At 35.2% G+C, this 25,350-nt stretch overlaps 1 protein-coding gene across 1 annotated transcript in view; it reads left to right on the forward strand.

Annotated features, from left to right (window-relative positions):
* btbd8 (BTB domain containing 8) overlaps nt 1–25,350 on the forward strand; it is a 139,417-nt gene that overhangs the window by 94,973 nt on the left and 19,094 nt on the right. The window contains exons 10-14 of the mRNA XM_051932783.1: nt 1,059–1,161; nt 14,992–15,174; nt 15,643–15,780; nt 19,493–19,622; nt 24,535–24,596. Coding sequence (XP_051788743.1) covers nt 1,059–1,161; nt 14,992–15,174; nt 15,643–15,780; nt 19,493–19,622; nt 24,535–24,596 — 616 coding nt within the window. The remainder of the gene's footprint in view (nt 1–1,058; nt 1,162–14,991; nt 15,175–15,642; nt 15,781–19,492; nt 19,623–24,534; nt 24,597–25,350) is intronic.

Consider the following 25,350-nt stretch of genomic DNA (forward strand, 5'->3'; position numbering starts at 1 on the left):
CATACAGTACAAACCACAGATAAGCTCAGCAAGTGTAAACAGGCCAAGGGATCCAATTAATTGGTAGGTCTAAATGTTTTTTTCTTTTTTTTTTTTAATTATTTTTATTTATGTGACTAATTTCTGCTCTCTTTATGTAGTAACTGGTGTTGACCAGAAGGTCGGTGCTTAAACTGAACTTACTTGTATAATTGACATTTGAAACAATACGTTTGCTAATACCTTTTATGGACTCAAATCTACCCTGAAGAATTCCTTGAACAGGGTTTAAATATCACTCCTCAGTCCTTGCTATTGCAGTATAGAGTCTAATCAGGATATGAATATGAGAATTTCATTGTGAGAAGAAAACGATTCAGATAATCTGAGACAGTGATACAATCTGGAGATAGAAAGTGAGGAAGACATCCTTTCAGACAGTCTGGGGAAAGACCAAGTAGGAATGAAGATGTCAATTAATCTTTATTGGTATCTTTTTTTACTATAAGATCTCTCTCTCTCTGATCATCCCTTCTTTGTATAATAAGAATAAAAATATATACAGTATTTGGATGATTTTTTTGTTTTATTTGACATATTCAGAGTATGGAGAGAGACCTGGGCATGCTTTTTTGTCACAAGTAAAAAAATATGTAGTTTGCAAATATAAAAAAAATATACGCTTTATTTTATTTGTTTTATTTTATTTATTTGTCTTTTGCAATTTTAATGTTTTCTAACTTGTAAAACACTTTGAGCTACACATTTTTTATGAAAATGTGTTATAGAAATAAATGTTGTTTTTGTTGTTTATTGATACAGAACATTCACTAAATTTTTACTTAGAGTAATAACTTCATATTGAATGAGAAATAAATTACCATAGTTATTCACAAGTCACCACTGTTGCAATTCTTTAAATAATATGAACTTCTTTAGTTCTTCTTTGGGGTCAATAAAAGCTTTAGCAGTCTTATTCTATAATCACTTTAAATATGAGTTAGGGTGGTTTCAAATATAGAAGGTCTATCTTTGTTTTGTATTTAATATATTGTAAACCAGATTTTTTTTCTGTTTAGGTGGGTTGCAAAATATTTCTTGAAGTGCTGGTCTGGAAGAAATTTTGCATTCCTTCCAATGGAGATCCAAAGAGCTTGCCTGTGTTCTGTCACACAGTCCATGGTATGTTTGTTAAGTACCATGTGTGATTTGGTACTCTGATTTCTTAAAATGTTGAATTTATTCACTTTATTTCTGAATGGTCAATTCTTCTAGTTCTCTGTTTTTTAAACTGTGGAGGAAAATGTAACAAACTGAATCAGAAATGATGCTTATTTTGCAAGTAATGGAGAGGTTAATTATTTCAAACAATGAATGCACTGACAATTCCAAGTAATCTGTGAAGATAATAATCTGCCTGTTTTCCTTCTGGTTTTCAACTCCTTTTAGAAACTGGCTTTATTTATGTAGAAACTGGAAATGCAGTACTTGAACTGTTAATTATATACTGTGTAACTGAAACATTGTCATTTTTGAAGTAATATACAAATAATATATAGTTTTAGGTGTTTTGATTTTCTTAAAGCTTCATCATCTGTGTTATTTTGACATTAATTAAATAAATACTATGTAGACTGTAGAAATATTCTGATAAAAATGCAGTAATGTCTATATATGTTTTATTTATCTAAATGAAATGCATGGCAAGTATTAACTTAAAAACCAGGTCATCCTGACTAATGCTGCCTAAAGCATCATAGAAAAACTAAACTAGGTTACATACAGATGGACTTATTCATTGATTTGTGTCATAATGTTGAGAGCATGTTTATTAGTTTTAACAAGTTCACCTTTACTACTGCAGGATATTAAATAATTTCTGTTGGTTCAGAAATTGCTGTTCTTATTTAAAGTGAGCACTGCAGGGTGCATTGCATTTGAGATAAAATTAATCAGTAAGAGGAGTTACTTGAGTCTTCAACAAATGTGCTATTGTTTCCATGATTTTTGCCGGATAGTTTGCTGCTATTCATCTAAAAATGCATATTATGTACAGTATGGCTGAAAACAGTTTAAATATACTTGCTGATTACGAGAAGGAAACTAAATCTGTAATAGCAAAGCTCTATAAATCTATAGCTATACACCTTGCTGTTTTAAGCAATATAATCATTTTCATATTTGCATTCTATTAGGCTCCTTATGGCTCATATTTTAGAGTAAACTGCTGTTTGTAGTAACATTGAAGCCCAAGAAGTGGAAAAGGGTGAGGTGGGGATGATAAGTGTAGTTGTGCTTGTTTAGAGTCAATGTCTTTTTACAGTTTCACTAAAATTCCATTTGAGAATAACTCATGAACTAAAACTAAGTCCTATTAATTCAAAATGTTCTGTGTATACTGTACTGTATTTAAATAAATATGGATTTTTTTCTTTATAGTTTTTAATAAGTACAATACATATTTAAATATTCTAATAGAGGCCAGGTTTTCCCTTAATGCACACAATATATGTTGATTTTTAATGTCTTACACCTTATGTGAGATCCTGTATAAATGGTTATTATCTAAACAATATAAATGGTAATATCTTCACTAACTAAAGTGTTTTACTAAATAGTAATTATGTATTCAAATTTATAAAAAGCAGACATTTAATGTATTCCATATATAGGTTGGGTCATTCTTTGTTAATTTTAGAGCAGGGATTTTCAGCTCATGGTATCAGTTAATACTGAAATTGTTTTCCTTTCAATTAATGTATTCCTACACAACAGCCACATATTCTTTAGGTAAAACTCCCTAAACTATTCATTCTCTATAGTACTGCTAAACCACTATACTGTAGATTTAATATATTTTTGGGGTTGGTGTTCTGCGGCTTCCACTCTGCCTGCAGCTTCTGCCATAATAAACAGGCTGTAGCATTTATCATCCATTTTATGTAATCGCTGATTAATTTGTGAATAATTCTTTAGCTAGGTAGATGGCAACATTTATCATTGTATATAAACACCTTTTTTTGGAGAAAACAGAACATGCAGTATTATCAAATAACTCAAAAGACCAAATAAGGATTACTTATGTTTCTATTAAACAAAAGCAAAGGTAGAGATAACAAAATTTGAATTCCGTAATTCATTATAGAAGATAATACTATAATATTTGTGTTTTTCTTACACAACCGAGAAACTAGAATTGTAAATACAATGTTCATTCCCAAATAACACAATGTACAGTCAAACAAATTATAAATATGTATATGATCTGAACAGTACCATATATTAAATAACAAATTCATGATACTAATAGTCTGTGATATTGTTGGTCATTGTCCAGCCCGCTATATCCTAACACAGGGTCACTGGGTCTACTGGAGCCAATCCCAGCCAGCATAGGGCGCAAGGCAGGAACAAACCTCGGGCAGGGCGCCAGCCCACCGCAGGGCACTGTTATATTGTACATTCAATTAATTATAGTATTATCACCAATCAAGAATTTTTTTATTATAATTTTGTTACTACTACTGTACCTGTGTTTTTCTTTAATAGAAACTTTAAACATCCTAACCTGCTGCTTGGCATTCATATTTATGTTTAATTATGAAATTTAAGGATATAATCACGTATAGGTAGTACAACTATGGTTCATCATGCGTAATTAGCTATTTAGATTGATAATAAACCTTAAAAGGCTTATAAATGTTTTGAATCCTGTATTCTAATGAAGTGTATCATTCATCTTTTAAGATTTGATTTAAGATAAGATAAGGATGTTACTGCCTGTATTATGCTTAGAACCCTTGCTCAAAGATGCTATTAGCGAAGTAAAGATTGTAGCACAGTTTAATAGTAGGTAGTGGTACTGCATCTTGTCAGTTGTGGCCATGTCTTATGTAATTGTTCATCCCAGTTTAACTTCTCCTGTCACACTATTAACTCATGATTTGATTGACTGAATTGTGCAGGAGGTCAAGTAGAAACAATTGCAACAACAATGGTAACCACATGTGTTGGAGAACATAACAAAACTTTACTTTCAGGTGGCTAGCCAATGTTACATTACACAAATGCTAGTTCCTCAGTCCCTTTTATTTAACTGATCTGTCCTGTGTGCTGTTTATACCACTCCACAAATATCTTTAAAACAGAGACCAGATCAAGTTCTTTAATTGAGAATAGAAGGCAATGAAGAACAGAGCTGAAAAGAAAGGGTAGAAGAAAAGGAATAGGCCTGGCACATCACCCCAGGGTTGCATCGGATGATTTTGCAACTTTGAGTTCAAACAGGGTCCTAACAGCCCTTGTGTACAGAAAGAATTTCTAGGACTTCCTGAAAAAAATGAGTATTTATTGCTCATGCTAAGCCTACTACCCACATAAGGATCAGGCCATAGAAATGGCGATTAATTAGAAGGGTTGTGAGTTGTCCACTTTTTAGGAAGCTGAAGAGAAGAGCTGAAAAAGTGGAAATTAAAAAAGATAGTTAAAAAGAAATCATGTAAAGGATCAGGTTTGTTAAATTCTGTAAAATCTTGCTTAATTGTTCTTTTGTGTCTGTTTTTAAAATTATCAGGAAAATTTGTGTTTAACCTATAAAAAATTATAATTTTTAATTAAGATTGGGAGTCACAAACAGGTGGTGGTGTTCAGTACTAATATACTGAATTATTGTAATGCATCGGCTTCTTTTTTTATGTAACAAGTCTTGTATACATTTTATTCAATCTGTTTCATACTAAACATGTATGTAGCTGCTGGTAAGTAAGGCAGGATCAAGCATGGGTCAAATGTGTACCAAAGGAAATCTCTCAGTCCAAAAAAGGTTTTGTTTTAAAAACGTTTAGTGAAATTCAAAGCAAATAGTCCACATAAGAGTAGAGAAAAGTTGTTATATACGTAGAATAAAAGGAAAAAAAGGAAAAATGTTTCTTCTTGTTAAACTACAATTGTTTTTATACTTAAGGATAAGTAATTTCTCTGTGCTTTACTTCACATTCAATTCGTTCTAAACATACGGCTCTGCACATACAACTGAGCATGTTAAGGTACAGTTTGAAACCGTGTGCCTTCCAAGCCTTACCTATGGCAACTCAGATCACTAACTGAGAATAATCTATGGTCAGAGGGACAAGAAATAATCAGAATATACTGATTCAATTCAGCTTGTGGGAACTGTAAGAACCTCCCATATGCTAAGCACTAATTTTATATGCAAATATTTACTGTCAACTTAACATGACCTAAATAACTGGGAAGTACTTTGAGGCATTGAAGTGGTATTATGTTTTATTTCTATATTATTAAAGAAACATGCATTTCTCTGGTAAGACAAGCTTATAGATTTTTTTGAATAATGTGCTCAAGTACCGTTTATCTCTTACTTTTTGTGGCAAAGTTAAAACTTTTTATCACATATCAGGTGCTGAGTCCTATAAATTTACCTTTTTTAATAAGGTAAAAGCACAGGTCATTGCTTGTATAGCTTTGGGTTGTCACGTAGACTTGTAAAGATTTTATATAATTAACTAGACATTAAGCCCGTTACAATAACGGGCGCTAGAACAGTAGTGCATAAACATTAGCAGGAACAGTCTATATTAAATGGCAAGGGACCTTGACCTCATTCTGTTTCTTGTCTTAATTTTTTTTTTTGTCAAAAATATTTTTGCAAGAAGCCTAAAGTAAAATAATAATAAAAAAGAAACGTATATGACAATACAGTAAGTATAATTAATATTACATTTATCCTCTCCTCTGTGGCTGTTAATTGATGTGTTGTGTCTGTTTGAAGATCTCCTATCCTGCCTCTCTTTATTTTAGCTTGCTGTGGCGTCTCTCCAGCAAGTACTGTGCAGTTCCCCAGCAAGTATTTTAATCTGTGCTGCCATGCAGCTGATTATTGTATGTGTGGTATCTCCCCAGCAACGGATTTTATGTGTGTGAAAATAAATCTACTTTTAAAAGTCATCCTATTGTAATATCATGAAAATTCGTATATTTAGGAAAACCCCTTCAACGACTGACACTTTACCGGGCCAAGCTTCTTAATCGCAAATCTGACATCCTCAGAGTGAACACTTGCATAACAACAAACACTAATCCCACCTCTTTGGGAAAGCTGGTCTCCGCGTCTCAGTACCCGATTGGATTTTTCGTGCCTTATGTTTTAGGTGTTACTTCATTTACCGAAATCCGATTGGATCGGCCGCGCGATATTTTATAGATCCCGTCCTCTCTGTCTTCTGTGACGTGCCAGACGGCCTTTGAAGCATCTGCTAGAGTCCGGTGACTGTGCCACTCATTTCGCCCTTCCCTGTACTTCCGCCTTGTCGGTAATATGCATTTAATTTTCTGTTACAACAGTGGGCAATCAGCAGAGTCTCCCCAGGAACTGATGTAATGTGTGGCATGCAGCTGATAATCATGGCTGTGGCGTCTCTCCAGCAAGTACTGTGCAGTTCCCCAGCAAGTATTTTAATCTCTGCTGGCGTGCAGCTGATTATTGTATGTGTGGTGTCTCCCCAGCAATGATGTCCTTTATTAAAGAGTGCCCCGCGCATGCGCACACAGGACGCACACAGGGATATACAGTATGTATCTATGTTTATGATATGTACATGCATGCTTTGTTGTATTGAAGTATTTCATGTTATTATTAAAGCAGAAAGTGTCTGTATGATGTTAAAAAGTGAAATGCTTTTTTATACAAATTGCATTACACAGACATTAATAAAAACAAAAAGGTATGTGGCATCTGAATCCACTCTTAAGTCCATAACACGATTAAAAAATGAAAAATTACTTTGCTGGAAGAAAATGCAGCTGTTATGGACAAGGATAGAAATGCTGCATTTTAATTGGCTATCAGTATATACCAGCTATTCACAACTGGCCTCTATTAGTCTGTGGCTATTTTCTGTTCTTTGTTGAATCAAAGGTTTAATTACAATAGAAGAATCACATTTGCCCTCAGTCTGTAAAACATGAAATGTATAATAGTGTCTTTTTTATGTAAGAAATGTAAACTAATGTATTTTATTAGTTAAAAGTTATATTTTCAGTTTTGTTCATTGGATTTGCTGTGATCTAACCCTTTCTTCTTTCTAAGTAGCAGTGAAAAAGAATATGCAGACATGGGTGTAACTAACAGTGCATCCTACAGCAAAGTCAGCAATCCCCACATCTCTTTTAGATGTTTTAGACTGAGTACTCTGGAAGAACATTGAAGAAAAAGCAGAATTTTAAGTGTGATAAGTAAAACAACAAAGTTATAGTTGGCATGCATAAAATGTATTCATAAACCTACAACAATACTATTATGGTTAAACAGGAGCAAACTTTTGAGCCCCCCACACTCCAATTAATAGAATGTTTTCTGCAAGAGAGCTATTATTTTCTGGTTGTAAGTAGGTTTATGCACAAATTTTTCTAAGGATCATTTTCCTCAAGCGCAGTGCTTTGTTAAACAGCAAATGAATCTAGCATAGAGCAGTCCTGATCATAACTGTTCCCACAAAAACTCCAAAGAAGAAATTCTAAGAACTGCTAGACACTTTACAGAGTTGTTTCTACATGGAAAGTGGCCTTTTGAGTAATACAAATTTTTTGATTGCAACAATTATACTGTAAGTATATGCGATACAATAACCATTACACTGTATAATTAAAAATCCAATTTAGCAGAAAAAGTCACTGTTTAGACCACATGACCATTTCCATTTATTCTGGTGTTAAGAATACATTTATTTTAGAGAATAATTTATTTATATAAACCAGTTGCTTACTGGTAATTATGATTATTACTCTTTTACATAATACTTATTTGGGCAATAAAAAAAACAAAATTATTGATCATTTTAAAAAACAAATTATGACGTAGAAAAATTATATTTATGCTAATGTTTCCTGAGCTTAGAAATCAAATCGGAAATTGCTGAAGGCCTATTGCATGGCTACCTTAATTTTATTTGGCATGAAGCACTTAAAAATTGTAGGTACAATGACACCCAAAACTGTATATTTGAAAAAACATTTATATTTTGCAGCTGAGAAGATTTACAAAAAGTTTACATTTTTAAATTATTTTAATTAAGTCAACATTTGTTACCTGTATAGTTTAAGAACTGCGGGAGTGTCTTTGAACGGTGTAGACGTTAAAAAGCTGAGGCAAAATAAGCTAAGCTGCAATTTTAATAAAGTACTGTACTAATAAGTCACAGCATCTTTTTTCTTTCTTGTTAGGAACACGCATCATGTACAATAAATACATTCCTGATGGTTTAATTAGCCTTGTGGGAGCAAGACTACAGGAATGTGAGTGGCAAACACACACAGATATTAGGAAGAAAAACAAACTCCCCACAGAGAGCAACAAGACATTGGATTGAAACCCAGAATGCTTGATCCATTAAGCAGCAGTACTACTACCATGGCTGATCACCATAAGTAAAATACTCAAAATGCCTAACACTAGTTCAGCATTGATAAAGCATATTTAATAACAAAACAAGAATGTCATATCCACTTCCTTAACATTGTAGTGGCTGATATTTTGTCTTTAAAGATGCACATCAGACCCCGCTCCCCAAAGTAATAAATTGCTTGTTCCACTAGATATTTTAGAAACATATATGTAAGCTGGAATATTTTTCATCTTGAGTGACCGACCATGCTTGTTTGATAAAAGTCAGAGAGAAACAAAGTTACAAAAGCTTTTTTTTTTAGTAGAATATCTGTATAAACACATTATATTTATTTGCAATTTATTTATTGGATTTTCAGAGTAAACAACAAAGTATTTAGTGTCAACACAGACAACAACAAAGATATACTTTAAGCTGTATTAATCCCCATCATAGCACATATAGGAGGAATGTATTCAAGATTGACAGCAGCCATACCATCTGCACTTCAGAACAGGTCATCTACCTGAAACTAAGCGTGTTTGGCCCCAGCCAGTACATTAATGGAAGACCATCTAGGAAAAAGCTTGGGTTACTGCTGAAAGAGGTGTCGGTGAGGCTATCAGTGGGCACTTACCATGTGTTCTGTGCATGTATCCCAATGCTGCAGTGCAACGACACAGGCACTGTGCCATAAAAATTGGCACCATCCTTCAGATGAGATGTACAGTGCATCCGGAAAGTATTCACAGCGCATCACTTTTTCCAGATTTTGTTATGTTACAGCCTTATTCCAAAATGGATTAAATTCATTTTTTTCCTCAGAATTCTACACACAACATCCCATAATGACAACGTGAAAAAAGTTTACTTGAGGTTTTTGCAAACTTATTAAAAATAAAAAAAACTGAGAAATCACATGTACATAAGTATTCACAGCCTTTGCTCAATATTTTGTCGATGCACCTTTGGCAGTAACTACAGCCTCAAGTCTTGTTGAATATGATGCCACAAGCTTGGCACACCTATCCTTGGCCAGTTTTGCCCATTCATCTTTGCAGCACCTCTCAAGCTCCATCAGGTTGGATGGGAAGTGTCAGTGCACAGCCATTTTAAGATCTCTCCAGAGATGTTCAATCGGATTCAAGTCTGGGCTCTGGCTGGGCCACTCAAGGACATTCACAGAGTTGTCCTGAAGCCACTCCTTTGATATCTTGGCTGTGTGCTTAGGGTCGTTGTCCTGCTGAAAGATGAACCGTCGCCCCAGTCTGAGGTCAAGAGCGCTCTGGAGCAGGTTTTCATCCAGGATGTCTCTGTACATTGCTGCAGTCATCTTTCCCTTTATCCTGACTAGTCTCCGAGTCCCTGCTGTTGAAAAACATCCCCACAGCATGATGCTGCCACCACCATGCTTCACTGTAGGAAGAGTCTTGGTGGTTTCGAACTTCTTCCACTTACAGATGATGGAGGCCACTGTGCTCATTGGGACCTTCAAAGCAGCAGAAATTTTTCTGTAACCTTCTCCAGATTTGTGCCTCAAGACAATCCTGTCTCGGAGGTCTACAGACAATTCCTTTGACTTCATGCTTGGTTTGTGCTCTGACATGAACTGTCAACTGTGGGACCTTATATAATAATAATAATAATAATTCTTTGCATTTATATAGACAGGTGTGTGCCTTTCCAAATCATGTCCAATCAACTGAATTTACCACAGGTGGACTCCAATTAAGCTGCAGAAACATCTCAAGGATGATCAGGGGAAACAGGATGCACCTGAGCTCAATTTCGAGCTTCATGGCAAAGGCTGTGAATACTTATGTACATGTGCTTTCTCAATTGTTTTATTTTTAATAAATTTGCAAAAATCTCAAGTAAACTTTTTTCACGTTGTCATTATGGGGTGTTGTGTGTTTAATTCTGAGGAAAAAAATGAATTGAATCCATTTTGGAATAAGGCTATAACATAACAAAATGTGGAAAAAGTGATGCGCTGTGAATACTTTCCGGATGCACTGTAAATCTGAAGTCCTGACTCTCAGTGGTTATAATGATCCCTGGGCATTTTTCAGAAAGAGTAGGGTGTTTCCCAATGTTGTGGCTGATTTGCCCACCACAGCCTGGACATTTTAGCCCCATAATCATCCCCTGACCCTTATTCCTTCACCACCTAATCTATAATAATAAAAGGCAAAGCCCTCACTGACTGACTGACTGACTGACTGACTCACTCATCACTAATTGTCCAACTTCCCGTGTAGGTGGAAGGCTGAAATTTGGCAGGCTCATTCCTTACAGCTTACTTACAAAAGTTAGGCAGGTTTCATTTCGAAATTATACGCGTAATGGTCATAACTGGAACATATTTTTTGTCCATACACTGTAATGGAGGAGGCGGAGTCACGTATCGCGTCATCACGCCTCCTACGTAATGACGTGAACTAAAAACAAGGAAGAGATTTACAGCACGAGTCACACGCGGGAACGAAGGTAAATGACGTTAATTTTTGACTGTCTTTTAATACTGTGTAAGCATACATATTAACACATGTGCAATTAAACGTGTGCATTTACGGGGTGATTTCTCAGGCTTAAAAGCTCGCCTTTTACTAAAAAGGTAAATGCTAAACTATTTTCAATCAGTTTAATGAAATGCTCCCGTTAAGGATTGCAATAACATATTCGCGAGATAAAACAACGAAGTAGGGGGAAATGACGTAAGAGCCGCAAACACCGAAGAGCAAAAAATTAATTAAACAATTGAGAAGGGAGCGAGTGAAGCATTCAAGCATGTTCATAAGGGAAACAAAGCACGGTGTAAAACGTAAGTTTAAATTAAGTTTATAGAAACGCTCCCCCAGCGGATTGCAATAACATATTCGCGAGATAAAAGTTTAATGAGAAGACACGAGGTATAAACGAACCACACGCCGTGGCGCAACGTTAGGGGCAACAGTTTCAACCATTCTATGATCTGCTTCTCGCAACTGAAAGACGGCACATGGCGGATGTTAGCCGACTTGCTGACCGCAACATTAGGGGCTTTAACTCTGGCGCTGACGCCACATCTCAGTGCCAACACTTTCCACACTCTACTTAAAAGACACGCCCTCCTCACTGGACAGTTAAAAAGACCAATCAAACTAACGATGACATCAAGTATTACCCAATCAAAAGTAGGAAAGGAGGCATCTTCATAAAATGCGTGTGGGATGATTTGCATGAGACGCTGCTTTAAAAAAAAAATGATAAAAAAAATACGGGACAAATCCCGTCCAGTATTGATTCAAAACGGGACACGCAATTTCATTCTCAAATGCGGCACGATTCCGTATTTTAAAGGACGGGTGGCAACCCTACAGTGCCAGGTAACCACCCATACAGTCAGATTGTGATTCAGACTAGGAATGCAATGAATGTAATTACCCCGATCTACATACAACGCGAAAGTCTTGCAACATTCAAAGATGATGGTTTGGGATAAGTACACCATACAACATAAAAGAGCTTATGAAGCCTTGAACCGAAAAAAGCAACATCTCAGAGATCGTACAAAAAAAAAAGGAGCAACAGTTTCAACCATTCTATGATCTGCTTCTCGCAACTGAAAGACGGCACATGGCGGATGTTAGCCGACTTGCTGACCGCAACGTTAGGGGCTTCAAGTATGGCGCTGACGCCACATCTCAGTGCCAACACTTTCCACACTCTACTTAAAAGACACGCCCTCCTCACTGGACAGTTAAAAACACCAATCAAACTAACGATGACATCAAGTATTACCCAATCAAAAGTAGGAAAGGAGGCATCTTCATAAAATGCGTGTGGGATGATTTGCATGAGACGCTGCTTTAAAAAAAAAAATGATAAAAAAAATACGGGATAAATCCCGTCCAGTATTGATTCAAAACGGGACGCGCAATTTCATTCTCAAACGCGGCACGATTCCGTATTTTAAAGGACGGGTGGCAACCCTACAGTGCCAGGTAACCACCCATACAATCAGATTGTGATTCAGACTAGGAATGCAATGAATGTAATTACCCCGATCTACATACAAGGCGAAAGTCTTGCAACATTCAAAGATGATGGTTTGGGATAATTAGTACTTATTAAGTACAACATTGAACATAAAACAGCTTATGAAGCCTTGAACCGAAAAAAGCAAGATCTCAGAGATCGTAAAAAAAAAAAAGGAGGTAATGTCGTTTTACTCGCTGTAGATTTTACTCAAACATTACCAGTTATTCCACGAGGGAGACCAGCAGATGAACTCAACGCGTGTTTAAAATCCAGGCTTCTCCCACGGTCGGTTATATGTCGCGTGTTCTCGGGTAGGTACACCAAAAAATGTATACATTTAAGCATGTAATGGGCAAAGAAAAAATGAGGTATACCCGAAGGCACTGCAGTAGTACTCAATGTAACTTTACTTCTTAAATGTTAATGTTTTACTGTTTAATAATTTATACGCTTCTTATATATTGTTCAAATTCTTTTATGAAAATACCAGTGACAGCGCAATGCACGATAACATGGAGTGAATACACCATACGCATCCGCCCACAGCCGCCCTGGTGTGCGCAGATAGGAGTTGATTCTAAAATAAAATAAACATAAAAAGAGTAATACATTCATCACCCATAAAGCGGATAGCAGACGTGACGTATTATATGTGTACCACATTTCAAGTCAATACGTGAAACGGTTTGCAAGCTACATGTGATTTAAAATCCTGGACAGACCAACGAAAAGCCACGGTAGCAAATTATTGAAGAAGATTTTACTGTTTAATAATTTATATTTATATGAAATGTGCTTCTTATATATTACTTCATATTCTCATATGATAATGATGTTAATGTTGTTTATATTGATTTCTATGTTATTGTAAGTGCATCTATGTGTGTATATGTATGTATGTATGTGTATATATATATATATATATATATATATATATATAATATATATATATATATAAAAAATATATATATATATATATAAAAAATATATATATAAAAAATATATGTGTATATGTATATATAATATATCTGTATATGTGTGTATATGCGTGTGTATATGTGTATATGTATATATATATGACAGCAACACTCATAACAATGACAACACAATTACATTCACAATCATGTTACGTTATTTTTAAAATGTTTCCTTTACTTTTTCATAACCTCTTTAACACACTACTTCTCCGCTGCGAAGCGCGGGTATTTTGCTAGTGTCTAATAAGTGGTGAGACTACTGGTGCAAAAATGGCTGCCACCGCATGATCCAGGTGGATGTTAAACATTGGTGTTGGTTGAAGTTGCACTCCACTGTGCAGGAAGCATTGTTGTGTTTTCAAGCATGAACACTAGTTTTTATATATGCATTTGAACTGGTAGTTAAGCTGTAATTATAGTGATTATTTATATTTTGGTAGTACTAGGGTGTTATACCATTACCATTATGAATGTAGTGAGAAGTCAAGCAAACTGACACATTTTATTGGCTAACTATAAAGATTACAATATGCAAGCTTTTGGCCTTGAAAGCTTGCATATAGTAATATTTTTATTTAGCCAATAAAAGATGCCATTTTGCTTTGATAGTAGTATTGATATTAGCAGTGCCTTTTATGATGGTTTTAGTGCATTTTTATATACATACAGTATTTCTACCTGTTACATTGTAGTGCACATTTATACAGTTATCAAAATAAATTGAAATAGCTTTCATATTTTTAAAATTGTCCCATCCTATTTTTGTATTATTGTCTAGTTATAGAATGATTAAGACTGTCATATTTCTAGGTTCTGGCTAATTTTCTTTATGTTAATGATGTGGATAGTAATGCTAATGACTATATTTGCCATATCACTATTATCTTAGATTGATAGTTGGGGATATTAACAAGTTTCCTTTTGTTGAAGGACATGCACTTCATGTTGTATTATCCTTAGTCAATATGATATACAAGAACCCGATAGAATGTAATTGCTCAATACTATAGTAAGGTAGCATTTATTTTCTTTTTAACATTTTTATACTGAACCTAAAGGAGCCATAGGAATAATTAATGCTTGATTAAAGACATTTAGGAGCTTTCCTGTTTAAAGACAGAAATGAGATCTTATTGGAATTCACAGATTTAATAAAGCAGGTCTTCAGTCTGAAAAAAATAGGCTTAAGAGAACTTGTAACTACATTAATTATAGAGATGATGGCCCAAGATGATGATCTTGCATGCTACAGTTAGAACAGTGGAGATTAATAAGCATTGATTAAAATGCTAAAGTATACATTTTCTCTTGAATTTTTTGCCTTATTTGTTTTTAAGATTTTTTCACTTTATGTGGGGATATTATAGAATTTTCATAATTCCAAAATATAGAAAATGTATACTTCATCCAGTTTGACTGGCTAGGAAAGCTTCTGTGGTTGACTATTTTGCAGCCTATAGCTGGTTAAATAAATACAGAAAGACATATGAGTTCCAATGTGCAATTCCTTGTAGAAGAAGTTATACTGTTAAAGGAAAATCAATACACAAACTTCCTTCATTATTTAGCATATAGTCATGTAAGTGCTTTTTGTCTGCATTGCTTTTTAGAACCAGGAAAATGTGGTTTCCATTCTGATGGAAAGTGACCAGCTTATCTGCAGTCTACCTGGAGTGAAGTGGGCGGAGAAGGCTTTATCTCTGGGGGCTGAATTACAGGATGAATGCATATCTTACATTGTTGCACATTTCTCTGAGATTATATCAACTGAAGGCTTCCATCATCTTCTTAAGGTAGATTGATTTATAGCCTACTGAACACATTATCTTAATGGATAAAAACAAACAACCATGTAGTAATAATGAACTAACTCTATCTAGTACCTAGGTTTAGTGTATTTAGTATCCTTTCTCAAATTATCCAGTTTTTTTTATGCCATAGCTGAGTTTTTTCAGTACAAGTAATGTCAAATAAAAAAAAAAGTTTAGAATTCCTCCTGAGACGCTGTATATATACCTTAAGCTGTCAGTTGTTGTACTTTATATTTTATCATTTTTGCAGTTTACTCCTATAGACATTTTACTTAATATTACAGGAGTAACCATCACTCGATGGTTACTAGAGTAAATATTTGATGATGATGAATGTATTACAAGAGGATTAATTTATTCAGTATTGCTTATCAGTAACAGTATGACTGCAGTGATTTATGCTGTTTCATTATTTTATGTTGATTAAAATTGTGTAATTTGTGTTTCTAGGCACAAGGAATGAGCAGTAAGCCATATCTGCTAGAGAAGATTTTTCAGGCCATAGAGGCAAGCATTACCACTGAAAACTGCTGTTCTTACTTTATTGCAGTTGAGATGCTGAAAACATTTCCATCAGTGAATGATACCGTACGTTCTAAAGTTCTTACTACATTTTCTCTGAAACCTACATATTTAGAAGTAATAGTAGCCTTTGAAACATTATTGTGATCCAAAGCTTACAATTTTGAAAGGAGTAGCAATTGTATTTATATTTTATATTTCAGTACTTAAGGAAGTACTTTTGTCACTGTCAATTTGCCTTGTAGAGGACAGGCTTTCAAGTACAGGCTGTGTGTTGTACTCTTTGATAGTTTGAAATTATTATGGTTAGGAAACATAATTTTGGAAGAGCACAGTAGGCTTATTTAGTTTTTAAGAATCTGCTCCAGTATTGACAGGTACAGCCTTAAGGTGGTTGATTTATTTTTGAAAAAAAACTCCCTTCTCAATCTTTTGTGATATCTTGTAAAAAATTAATAAAACTGGGTGCTGAATATTTCCAAGAAGGTACCAAATTGTAGATCAAATATATTTTTCCACTCATAAACAGGTAAAAAGACTGCATTACATGTATAAGTCTGATAAATACACTTAAAAGTCAGGGATTAGACTTATTTATATTATGTACCTCAAAACCTATTGCCATGCGCATTATGATAGATGTACATGAAACTATCCATATTACTAACCGAGAATGGTAAACCGGATGGCATGGACCCAGGTACACGGTGGTGGACGCAGGAGACGTACTGTGCAGGCGCCGACGGCGCGCATCTCATAAACTGCCAGCGAAGTGTGATCCACTGCGCACGAAGGAGTCACCGCTCAAAAACGAAAGAGCTCATGACGTGAATGAGAAATGAAGCAACAACGCGCCCATACCGACACGGACACACAAAAAAGAGAATTCTGCGCTGCAGCCCAGATTCAAACGGAAGAGGCTACGGAGGCCCCCAGGTCCATAAAGGTAGAACGGAAGGCGCAGGCGTCACCGCCATAATGTGAGTGGCTCTACTGCGGAGTGAAGGCGCAGGCGTCACCGCCATATTGTGAGTGGCACTACTGTGGAGTGAACTTAGGAATAATGTGCTGCTTGGGATTGTACAAACCGCTGAACGCTTTACACAAAATTCAAACACAATACAGCTCAACGATACAAACACGAGCCCGCCTGGATAAGATCAATGAACGCAGGTGCCTACAACGCGCGTCTGACACTGCGGAAGCAAAGCAGGCACGGGTTCAAAACGAACGACCTCGACTGACGAATATACAAACACGAGCCCGCCTGGATAAAATCAATGGACGCAGGCGCCTACAACGCGCGTCTGAAATGCCGCGGGCAAAGCAGGCACGGCTCCAAAACGAACGAGCTCGACTAATGTATTTCAGGATACCCAACGCCGGGGGTAGGCGAGCGAAGCGAGCAGGGGGCAGAGCCCCCTTGTTAAAAAAGAATCAAGAAAACATTTATATCGTTATGTTTATTACATATTGTGGACCACCAGGGGGCGCACCACCCATCCAAACCGACACAGACAGGCGTGGGCCACAAGTTCAAGCACACTTTTTTTTTTTTTTTTTTTTTTTTTGCTTTTTCCTCGTGGGAAACTCTTTCCCCTGTTTCCCACAAGCACAACACAAGTTTCTTCTTCTTTCTCTTTTTCCTCCTCCACTCCTCCTGGCAAGCTTTGCCCTCTCCCACCTGACTCTGGCTGCTGGCTCCCTTTATAAGGCACCCGGAAGTGCTCCAGGTGCTCGTCGTTCCACTTCGGGCAGCACTTCCGGGTGTGACGGAACAACTGCCCATAAGGGCTCAGCAGCAGCTGCAGCACCCCTAGTTAGAACTGTAAATTTGTTTTATTAATCATTCATATATAAAGACTGTTGTTACCATTATATTACCTATTAATTTCCAAAGCAGTAGGTACTGTACTTCAAATGCAAGAATAAAGTATGTAATTTTACAGCTTTACATTTTTCACTGCAGCCTTGAGACTGTGAATACTGCATTATTGGAGTACTACTAGGATATATGAATGTAAACAATTAAGAGCAAGAGTTTTCTGTCTGGGCTTGTTGTACTTCACTTACCTTTATTCTCTTCTTAAATGATTTACTTGTTGTATGTTTATGTAAAATTGTCTGCATGTTTATGTAGGCTGTGTGTTTGCCTTATCATTTTTCATTGTCCTTCAGTGTGTTGGTGGAGGTATTGACTATCATGATAAGTACAGTATGTGTCTTATACACCTACCTGTCTATTGGTCTCAGTCTTCTGATGTAGCAGTCGTCTACTATAGCAAGTCACATGTTTGTAAATGTCACAGAATCACACATGTGAATAGTAAACAACAGTATAATATTCATCCTCTTCTTCAGATCGTTTTTTTTTTTTTTTTAATAGAAAGCAGCAGGAAGCTTGTGCCTATATTGGTAGCAATGGAGAAGAAGCCTGTCTGTCAGTTCAGTTTGTATTTATATAAGAAGTATGTTTTCAATGTCAGAGTTCTATGCGTTTTTAAATATATGCAGTTAAAATAAAGAGGCCTACTACATTGCAAATACTTACACTATGTCCATTTGGTGTCCTTACTCAGTTTAGACAGTTTAAAGCAACTTATTTGGATTCCATGAGGAAACCTAAGGAAAGCTCTCGGAAGAAATGTTTATGAACACAGAATTTGCAGACTCCACACAGAGATTACACTTGGCAGGTAGATAAACTAGGTCCAAATGCTGTGAACCTTTAGGACTTGCTTTTTGAATCGCCATGCTGTTCACAATAAAGTGAATTTACAAGATAGTATTCCTCTGTGATTTACCAATATTTAATTTAAGATAGTAAAATACTGTTTTTTTTGCTTTTAAATTGAATACAGCATATATAATGTTTGAAAGTCTTATTGTATTGCTCTGTTTTGATTCAGGATAAAGTCTGTGTTACTGTAGGTCTGTTTTAGAAAATGTTAAATATATATTACTCTATTGGAATAAGCTGTTTTTTTAATGAATAAATTGCTGATGATATTAGACTAATGCCATTCATTACTTTGGAAAATATCTGACCACATTATCCCTAAAACCAAACACAGTGGTCACACTCATGGCACAATGAAGTTTTCCTTAAGCAATAACAGTATATACCAAATAGTTTTTTACTCTATTGAAATTCATGAGGTGTACTATGACTATAAAAAATTTGTTCATATAGTAAAATAATGAGTATGAGTTTCCCCCAAAAATATATAGAAAATATATGAATAATCAGATCCATTATAGTCCATGATGTTTTTAAAGTATACTGTTGATATCTGTAATTTATTAGTTGTATGCCAAAAAGTAAGAATTTTAACTTATCATTTCATTAATTGCAGTGTGTTAGCAATTAGGGTTCCTTTGTAATGAATGTGATCATTTTGTTGAATATTACTATATTATTGTACATGAAAATGATGGCAGAAAATGTGCATAGGTATGAAATTCTTAAATACAGAATTTTCGAAGTGGTTGACCTTGGTGTAATATAACTGGGTTATATTGCTTGAAAAACAATGGCAGGGTAGATTGTATATGATATCAGTCAGTAAAGGTAGCAAAATATAATCTGGGTTTAAATCTTCTCTTGCTTTTTAAGATTGTGTTTTTTTTCCTAAATGGCATTGAACAGCAGACAATCTTTAATCTTAGTGATGACATCATTGATTTAGCTTAGGGAGTAAGTAGATTCTGAGAGGAATAATGATTGGTTGCCATGGTAATGTGGCTCTGAGCAGCTGCTGATTCGTTCCTCACACAGGGTTTTGCGTGTGAAATCCAGGCTGTGCATGAGAAGCTGTGGACATTTCTAGTTCAATCTTTCTATGCTGTTCGTCACTCAGAAGGCTGGAATCTTATGAAAGCAGAGCACAGGGAACAAATACAAGCAGGTACGTATCCACGATGCTGCATTACTGATTGCATAGATTGATCTGGTACATGAATTTCCTGTACTGCTGTAATATTGTGCAAAGGAAATTATAGTTAAAATCTGCAGTGTGCTGCTAATGTGCTATTTTCCTTTGCATTTTAACTGCAGACATCAATGACCTAGCAAGTAATGACCGTATACTCCTTGTGACCTACAAGATGTAAAACATGCTGTATCATATAACCAGGAAAAATACATGATGTGCTAATGCACAGCAATGTCTTTACCCTTTATGATATTCAGTGCTTTGGGATCTGATATTTTAGTGATGAAGAACTAAATGTGTGTTGCTTTGCTTTTCTATTCTAAAAAAATATGATGGTAGCTGTACTAGTAATTTCATCCACCCTATTGTATATACAGAGGTTATCATTTGAAATTGCTGTGATGTTGAATTGTCAGCAAGGTTTCATGCTGTCTTGTATTTATTTAGTTATTCATATATTTATTTATTGTAAGCCAAAATACCACCACCTTACCATTGTGATAATAGGTATGCACATTAATGTTATGTATGATTGTTCATTTTTTAACTTTCTGAATATTTTATTTATTTGTGTGTATTGTCAAATCAGAAACCAGGATGTGTTGTGATAATAAAAAGGTGCAAAAGGCATCATATGATGTTCTTTTAGAATTTGTTGTTTCCACAAAACACATTTTCTGCAGATTAGTAAAGGAATTTAAGATAAAATAAGCAAGCTTTTTTTGTGTACTTGCTTCTGGCTAGCAGTTTTCAAATTAATGCTTCAATGGTTTGACATGAAAAAACCTGCTGGTTAGGCCCACATAATGTGGGGTATTTGTAGGCCAATGAATAATGTAGTCACACCCTGGATCTCAGGTCTAACCCGGATCATATTCTTTATCAGATGCACTTGACCATCTTATAATACCCACAGTAGCCATCAACAGCTCCTCCTTATGTTGGCTAGTTTATCTGAGCTCAGCTACTCATTTCTAAGGTTTCATGTATACATTTTATTAGGCAATTAATAGATCCCAATAAATATGTGTTAACCACTTATATGTAATATGACTACACTTTATTAGCCAATGCCCATGATATTATAAAGAAATAAAGACAAAATTCAAAACAATCCAACATTTTTTGGCATAGAAAAATAGGATTTTTACCTAAGGTTTAATAATTTTGCCTAAAAGCTAAACAATGATCTTTGCTTCTTTTTCACCATCAGTACATCTCAAAATTTGGGAGTAGAATGAGAGATATCAGAGGATTTGATAAGTTATTTTAGCCTTAACAAATACACAATGTAATTCACATAACCATTTCTACAATGTTGTTGTAAAATATTTTAAGGATATATGATAAAAATACCCAGAAACAAGGAGTGATATTCCACAGTTTTGTTTCATATTTAATGTTTTTATCTCAAACCTGAATGAATTTAGTTAACTGTTTTGTCCAAATACTTAAATAGGCCAGTGTTTATGTATGTGTATGTCCTGCAAGAAAATGTGCAAAGTGTGAGTGTGCAATTGTATATATACACAGCTGGTCAAAAATTTTAGAACAGCCCAGTTCTTTCAGTATTTATGGAAATGCACATAGTTTAATGTCTTAATTACATGAAATCAAGGTATAGAACAAATAAACAATGGCAAATAAAAAAATAAGTCAAGGAAATATTAATTGTACAAAATTTGATTCAAATTTTTCATTCATCAAAGTAGCCACCTTTTGATTCAGAATGCCAGTCACTCTGTGCAAGTTAACAACGCTGCCTTCCAGCAAAAGAACCCAGACCATCACACTTCCTCCTCCATATTTAACATTTGATGTCACACACTGAGGAACCATTCTTTCACCAACTCAACAGCATACAACAGTCTGTGTGATGAACCAAAGATTTCAATTTTTGATTCATCGGTTCATAAGACTCTCTTCCAGTCTGCAGTAGTCTACAGCTGGTATTGCAAGACCCTATTTTGTCATTTAAAGAATGACTTTCTTACTGCCTCTTGCCCTGTCAGACCTGCCTCAAAAAGCCTCCTCTTCACAGTAGAAGCTGAGACTTGCATTTTTCAACCACTGTTAAGTTGTGCTTGAAGCTTTTGTTCTGTGAGGCGCCTATCACGCAAGCTGGTAACCCTCAGAAACTTGACTTCTAATTGACTTCTGACTTTGGGTCTGCCAGTTCTTTTCCTGTCAGGATTTTTTACAGTTTCTATTTGCCTTTGGATTGTGAATGACACCGTACTCACTGACACGGATTTTTTTTTTTTGGCAATTTATGTAAATGAAAGGCCTACATTTTTAAGGGTAATAGTACTCTGCCTCATTTCACTTGTTAATTGCAGTTCTTACCATTATCATTGAAATTTACAACTTTGTACGGTGTAATATTGTCCAGGTAGTACTTCACAGGGTATAGTAACACAGTCTGTTCTAACTCTGATTTAAGACAGACTGAGGTTTTTTAAGTAATCAACAGAAGTTGGGACACCTGTGCAAATTTGTTTCCTTAAGCTTGCAAGGCTTAATTTAATTTAATTGTTGCAGAATATCTGTAGGTTGTAACATATTAGTTGTTTCCTGAAGAAAGCCAATTTGTAATATTCTGAGATTTCCTTTTCTTCAGTTTTTGCTAACCTAAAATTTAAATTAAAACCTTTGGCAGTTTACTGTTTACCTTTTCAACATTTTTGGTCATTCATTGTATTTCAACTGATTACATTTGAAGAAACAATGAGGTGTTCTAAAACTTTTGATCAGTAATAATAATAAAATAATAATTCATTACATTTATATAGCGTTTTTCTCAGTACTCAAAGCGCTATCTACACAGGGAGGAACCGGGAAGCGAACCCACAATCTCCCACAGTCTCCTTACTGCAAAGCAGCAGCACTACCACTGCGCCACCTGTGAGGTAGTGTGTGAGAGAGTATATACGTATACCCACTCACTACCAGTAAGAAAGTTTAGAACAACCCCATTTTTTCCAGATTTATTTTTTTAATTTATGCAGTTTAATGTCTATTTTTCTTTTGAAATACAGGTAAAAATGAAATAATGGAATCATTTTGTTTAACAAAATTGAATCTCAATTTTTGACTCATCAGAGCCACCTTTTGCAAATATAACAGCTGAACATCCTTTCTGCAATGTAAATCAGATATTGTTAGGAAATTTATTTCCAGTACTATTGCAGAAGTTCCCACAATTATGTTGCACTTGTAGATTGCTTTCCTTTCCCTGTTCTGTTCCACTCATCCCAAACCATTTCAGTGGGGATTAAGGCTGGAAACTATATGGCCATTCCATAATTTGAAGTCTACTGTTTTATTATTTTCTTTTAAAGTAGTTCTAACATAGCCTAGAGGTAAGGTTTGGATATTTATCTTGCTGTAGGATAAACCTCTGACCATCTAGGTGTATACCAGAGGGTATTGCATGGTGCTGTAAGATTCTGCGGTAGGTATTTTTGTTCAGGGTGTCAGTTACTCCTGTATGTTTGACAGCGGGTCTCACATACTAAAAGGCCATCCTTTCATTTTCTTAATGGCATACAAAAACCCTACATAATGAATAGAAGATGTCAAATTTTTATTCGTCAATCCATAAGACCTTCTTCCAGTCCTCACTCGTCCACTCTCAATGGTTCCTGGTCCAGGCAAGCCTTTTTTTTCTTATTTTGCAATTTTAGTAATGGGTATCTTGCTGTAACTTAATCTGTCAAACCTACTATGCTTGAAGCTGTTGCACTGTGAGGCAACTTCATGCAAGCTGTTGACTTTCAGAAACTTCTCTTCTGATTCTGTTCTGACATTGGGTCTGTCAGACCTGTTCTTGTCAGAATTTCTTCCAGCTTGCAAGCTCTTTTTGATCATATAGGAAACTGACAGCTTGACTTTCTTTAGAGAAATTGCAAAGAACAGACCTACACTTTAAGGGTTATAATGGTCTGCCTGTCTTCCTTTGTTAATTGCCTTTTTCTTGCCATTATGATAGCAACATACAGTACAATATCATCCAAATAATGCATTGGTGGTGAAGCAATACAGTTTGTTCCATTAGTGCTTTAATAAAGAGAGACTGTTTGTAAGTAACCAACAAAAATTGGAACACCTATAGAATTGTTTTCTTCAAATTTCAAGACTTAACTAACTAGCATTGCTTAAAAGCTGTAAGTAGTTAACACATTACTTGTTCCCAGAAAAAGGTCTTTTTGTCTAACTCTGAAAATTACATTATTTTTCACATTTTTGTAGCCTAAATTTTTTTAACGTTGTTCAGTTTACCACTTACCTCTCTACTAGTAATTTTAGGTTATTCACTGGTCCTAAACTGCTTAAACTTAAATAAAAATTGGAGAAATGGGGTGTTCTAAAACTTTTGTCCAGTAGTGTGTGTGTGTGTATATGTATGTATGTAAATAATATATATTTTTATTTATATATAGGGAACATTCAAAATATATAGAATATATATATATATATATATATTTATAAAATCAGCGGCTTATAGTATTGGCACTTCACAAATCCCGCATCCTGAGTTTGAATTCTATGCTTAGTCAATTTCCATTGGAAGAGTGCTTGTTCCCTAAATGTTACCAGGTGTTTTCCTTTTGCGTTCTTAAAGAATTCCATGTTAAATTGACTGGTGGTTCCATATTAGCACAGTATAAGTAAGTCTGGGTGTTTCCCACTCATGCACCCTCTGATGAACTGAAGCCTTTCCAGAGTTGCTTTCACCCTGCACCCATTGCTGTTGAGATAGTCATTGACTCCTTGTGACCCTTAACTGGAGACGTAGGTTAGAAAATAGATAAATAGACATGAATGCCTTTCTTTGTGTAAACAATCATGTGGTATTTATTAGTTGTGTTCTTTCCTCTTTTAGCTGCTTTTGATAAAGGTGACAGCAGAAAACTTGGTAAGAAACCCACCTTCAGCAGTTCCAAGGTAAATTAAACAAGTAGGCTGACATATATTTGAAGTAATATATTTAATTTGCTAGTATCAATCCAGAAACAGTATAATTAATGCCATTATTTTTGTTTATATCAGATATGGAGTTTATTATATTTTGCGTTTAAACCTGCAATTTCTAAAGAAACAAAGGCTTTGTTTGTTAATCTGTATCAAGAAATAGCCTTTTTACATAGCTTGACTTCTTTCATGATTAGAAGCATTTGCTGGTCTGTACAATTGTATACATCTTCATTAAATTAAGTAATTCTTGAAGTAACATGACATTAACAACCAGGCAGCCACTAGCTTTGGTGCACCTTTTCATTGCACTTTTGTACAGGAAATAAAACTTGCTCATAAATTCTAAAGGTGCTTTTGTTTGGCCATACTTAGAGTTACTTTACTGTTTTGCAATCAGGCATTTAATTATTGGTTCCTGCCCTGCAAGAACAGAAGTTACTAGTGATGAAAGAAGACCACATGCCTTATGCTTAAAGTGCTGTTTGCTTTCGGTTTTGTTTCACTTTCACCAAATCTTTTAATTCTCGCAGATACGCCTCTTCATTTTAAAGAAACACTACTTTTCCCTGTTGGCAACACAAATTAGACGATGTACAAGTCTCCGACTTAAACTTTAAAGCCGAACAAAAACTACATACTTCTGTCATATCACATCCATATATTCGATCTCTTTTCACTGTTCTGTTATTTCACCAAGTAATAATTTCTGTTTGTTAGCATTGAT

Source organism: Erpetoichthys calabaricus, chromosome 10, assembly GCF_900747795.2.
Source record: "Erpetoichthys calabaricus chromosome 10, fErpCal1.3, whole genome shotgun sequence".
In the NCBI taxonomy this organism is placed as follows: Eukaryota; Metazoa; Chordata; class Cladistia; order Polypteriformes; family Polypteridae; genus Erpetoichthys; species Erpetoichthys calabaricus.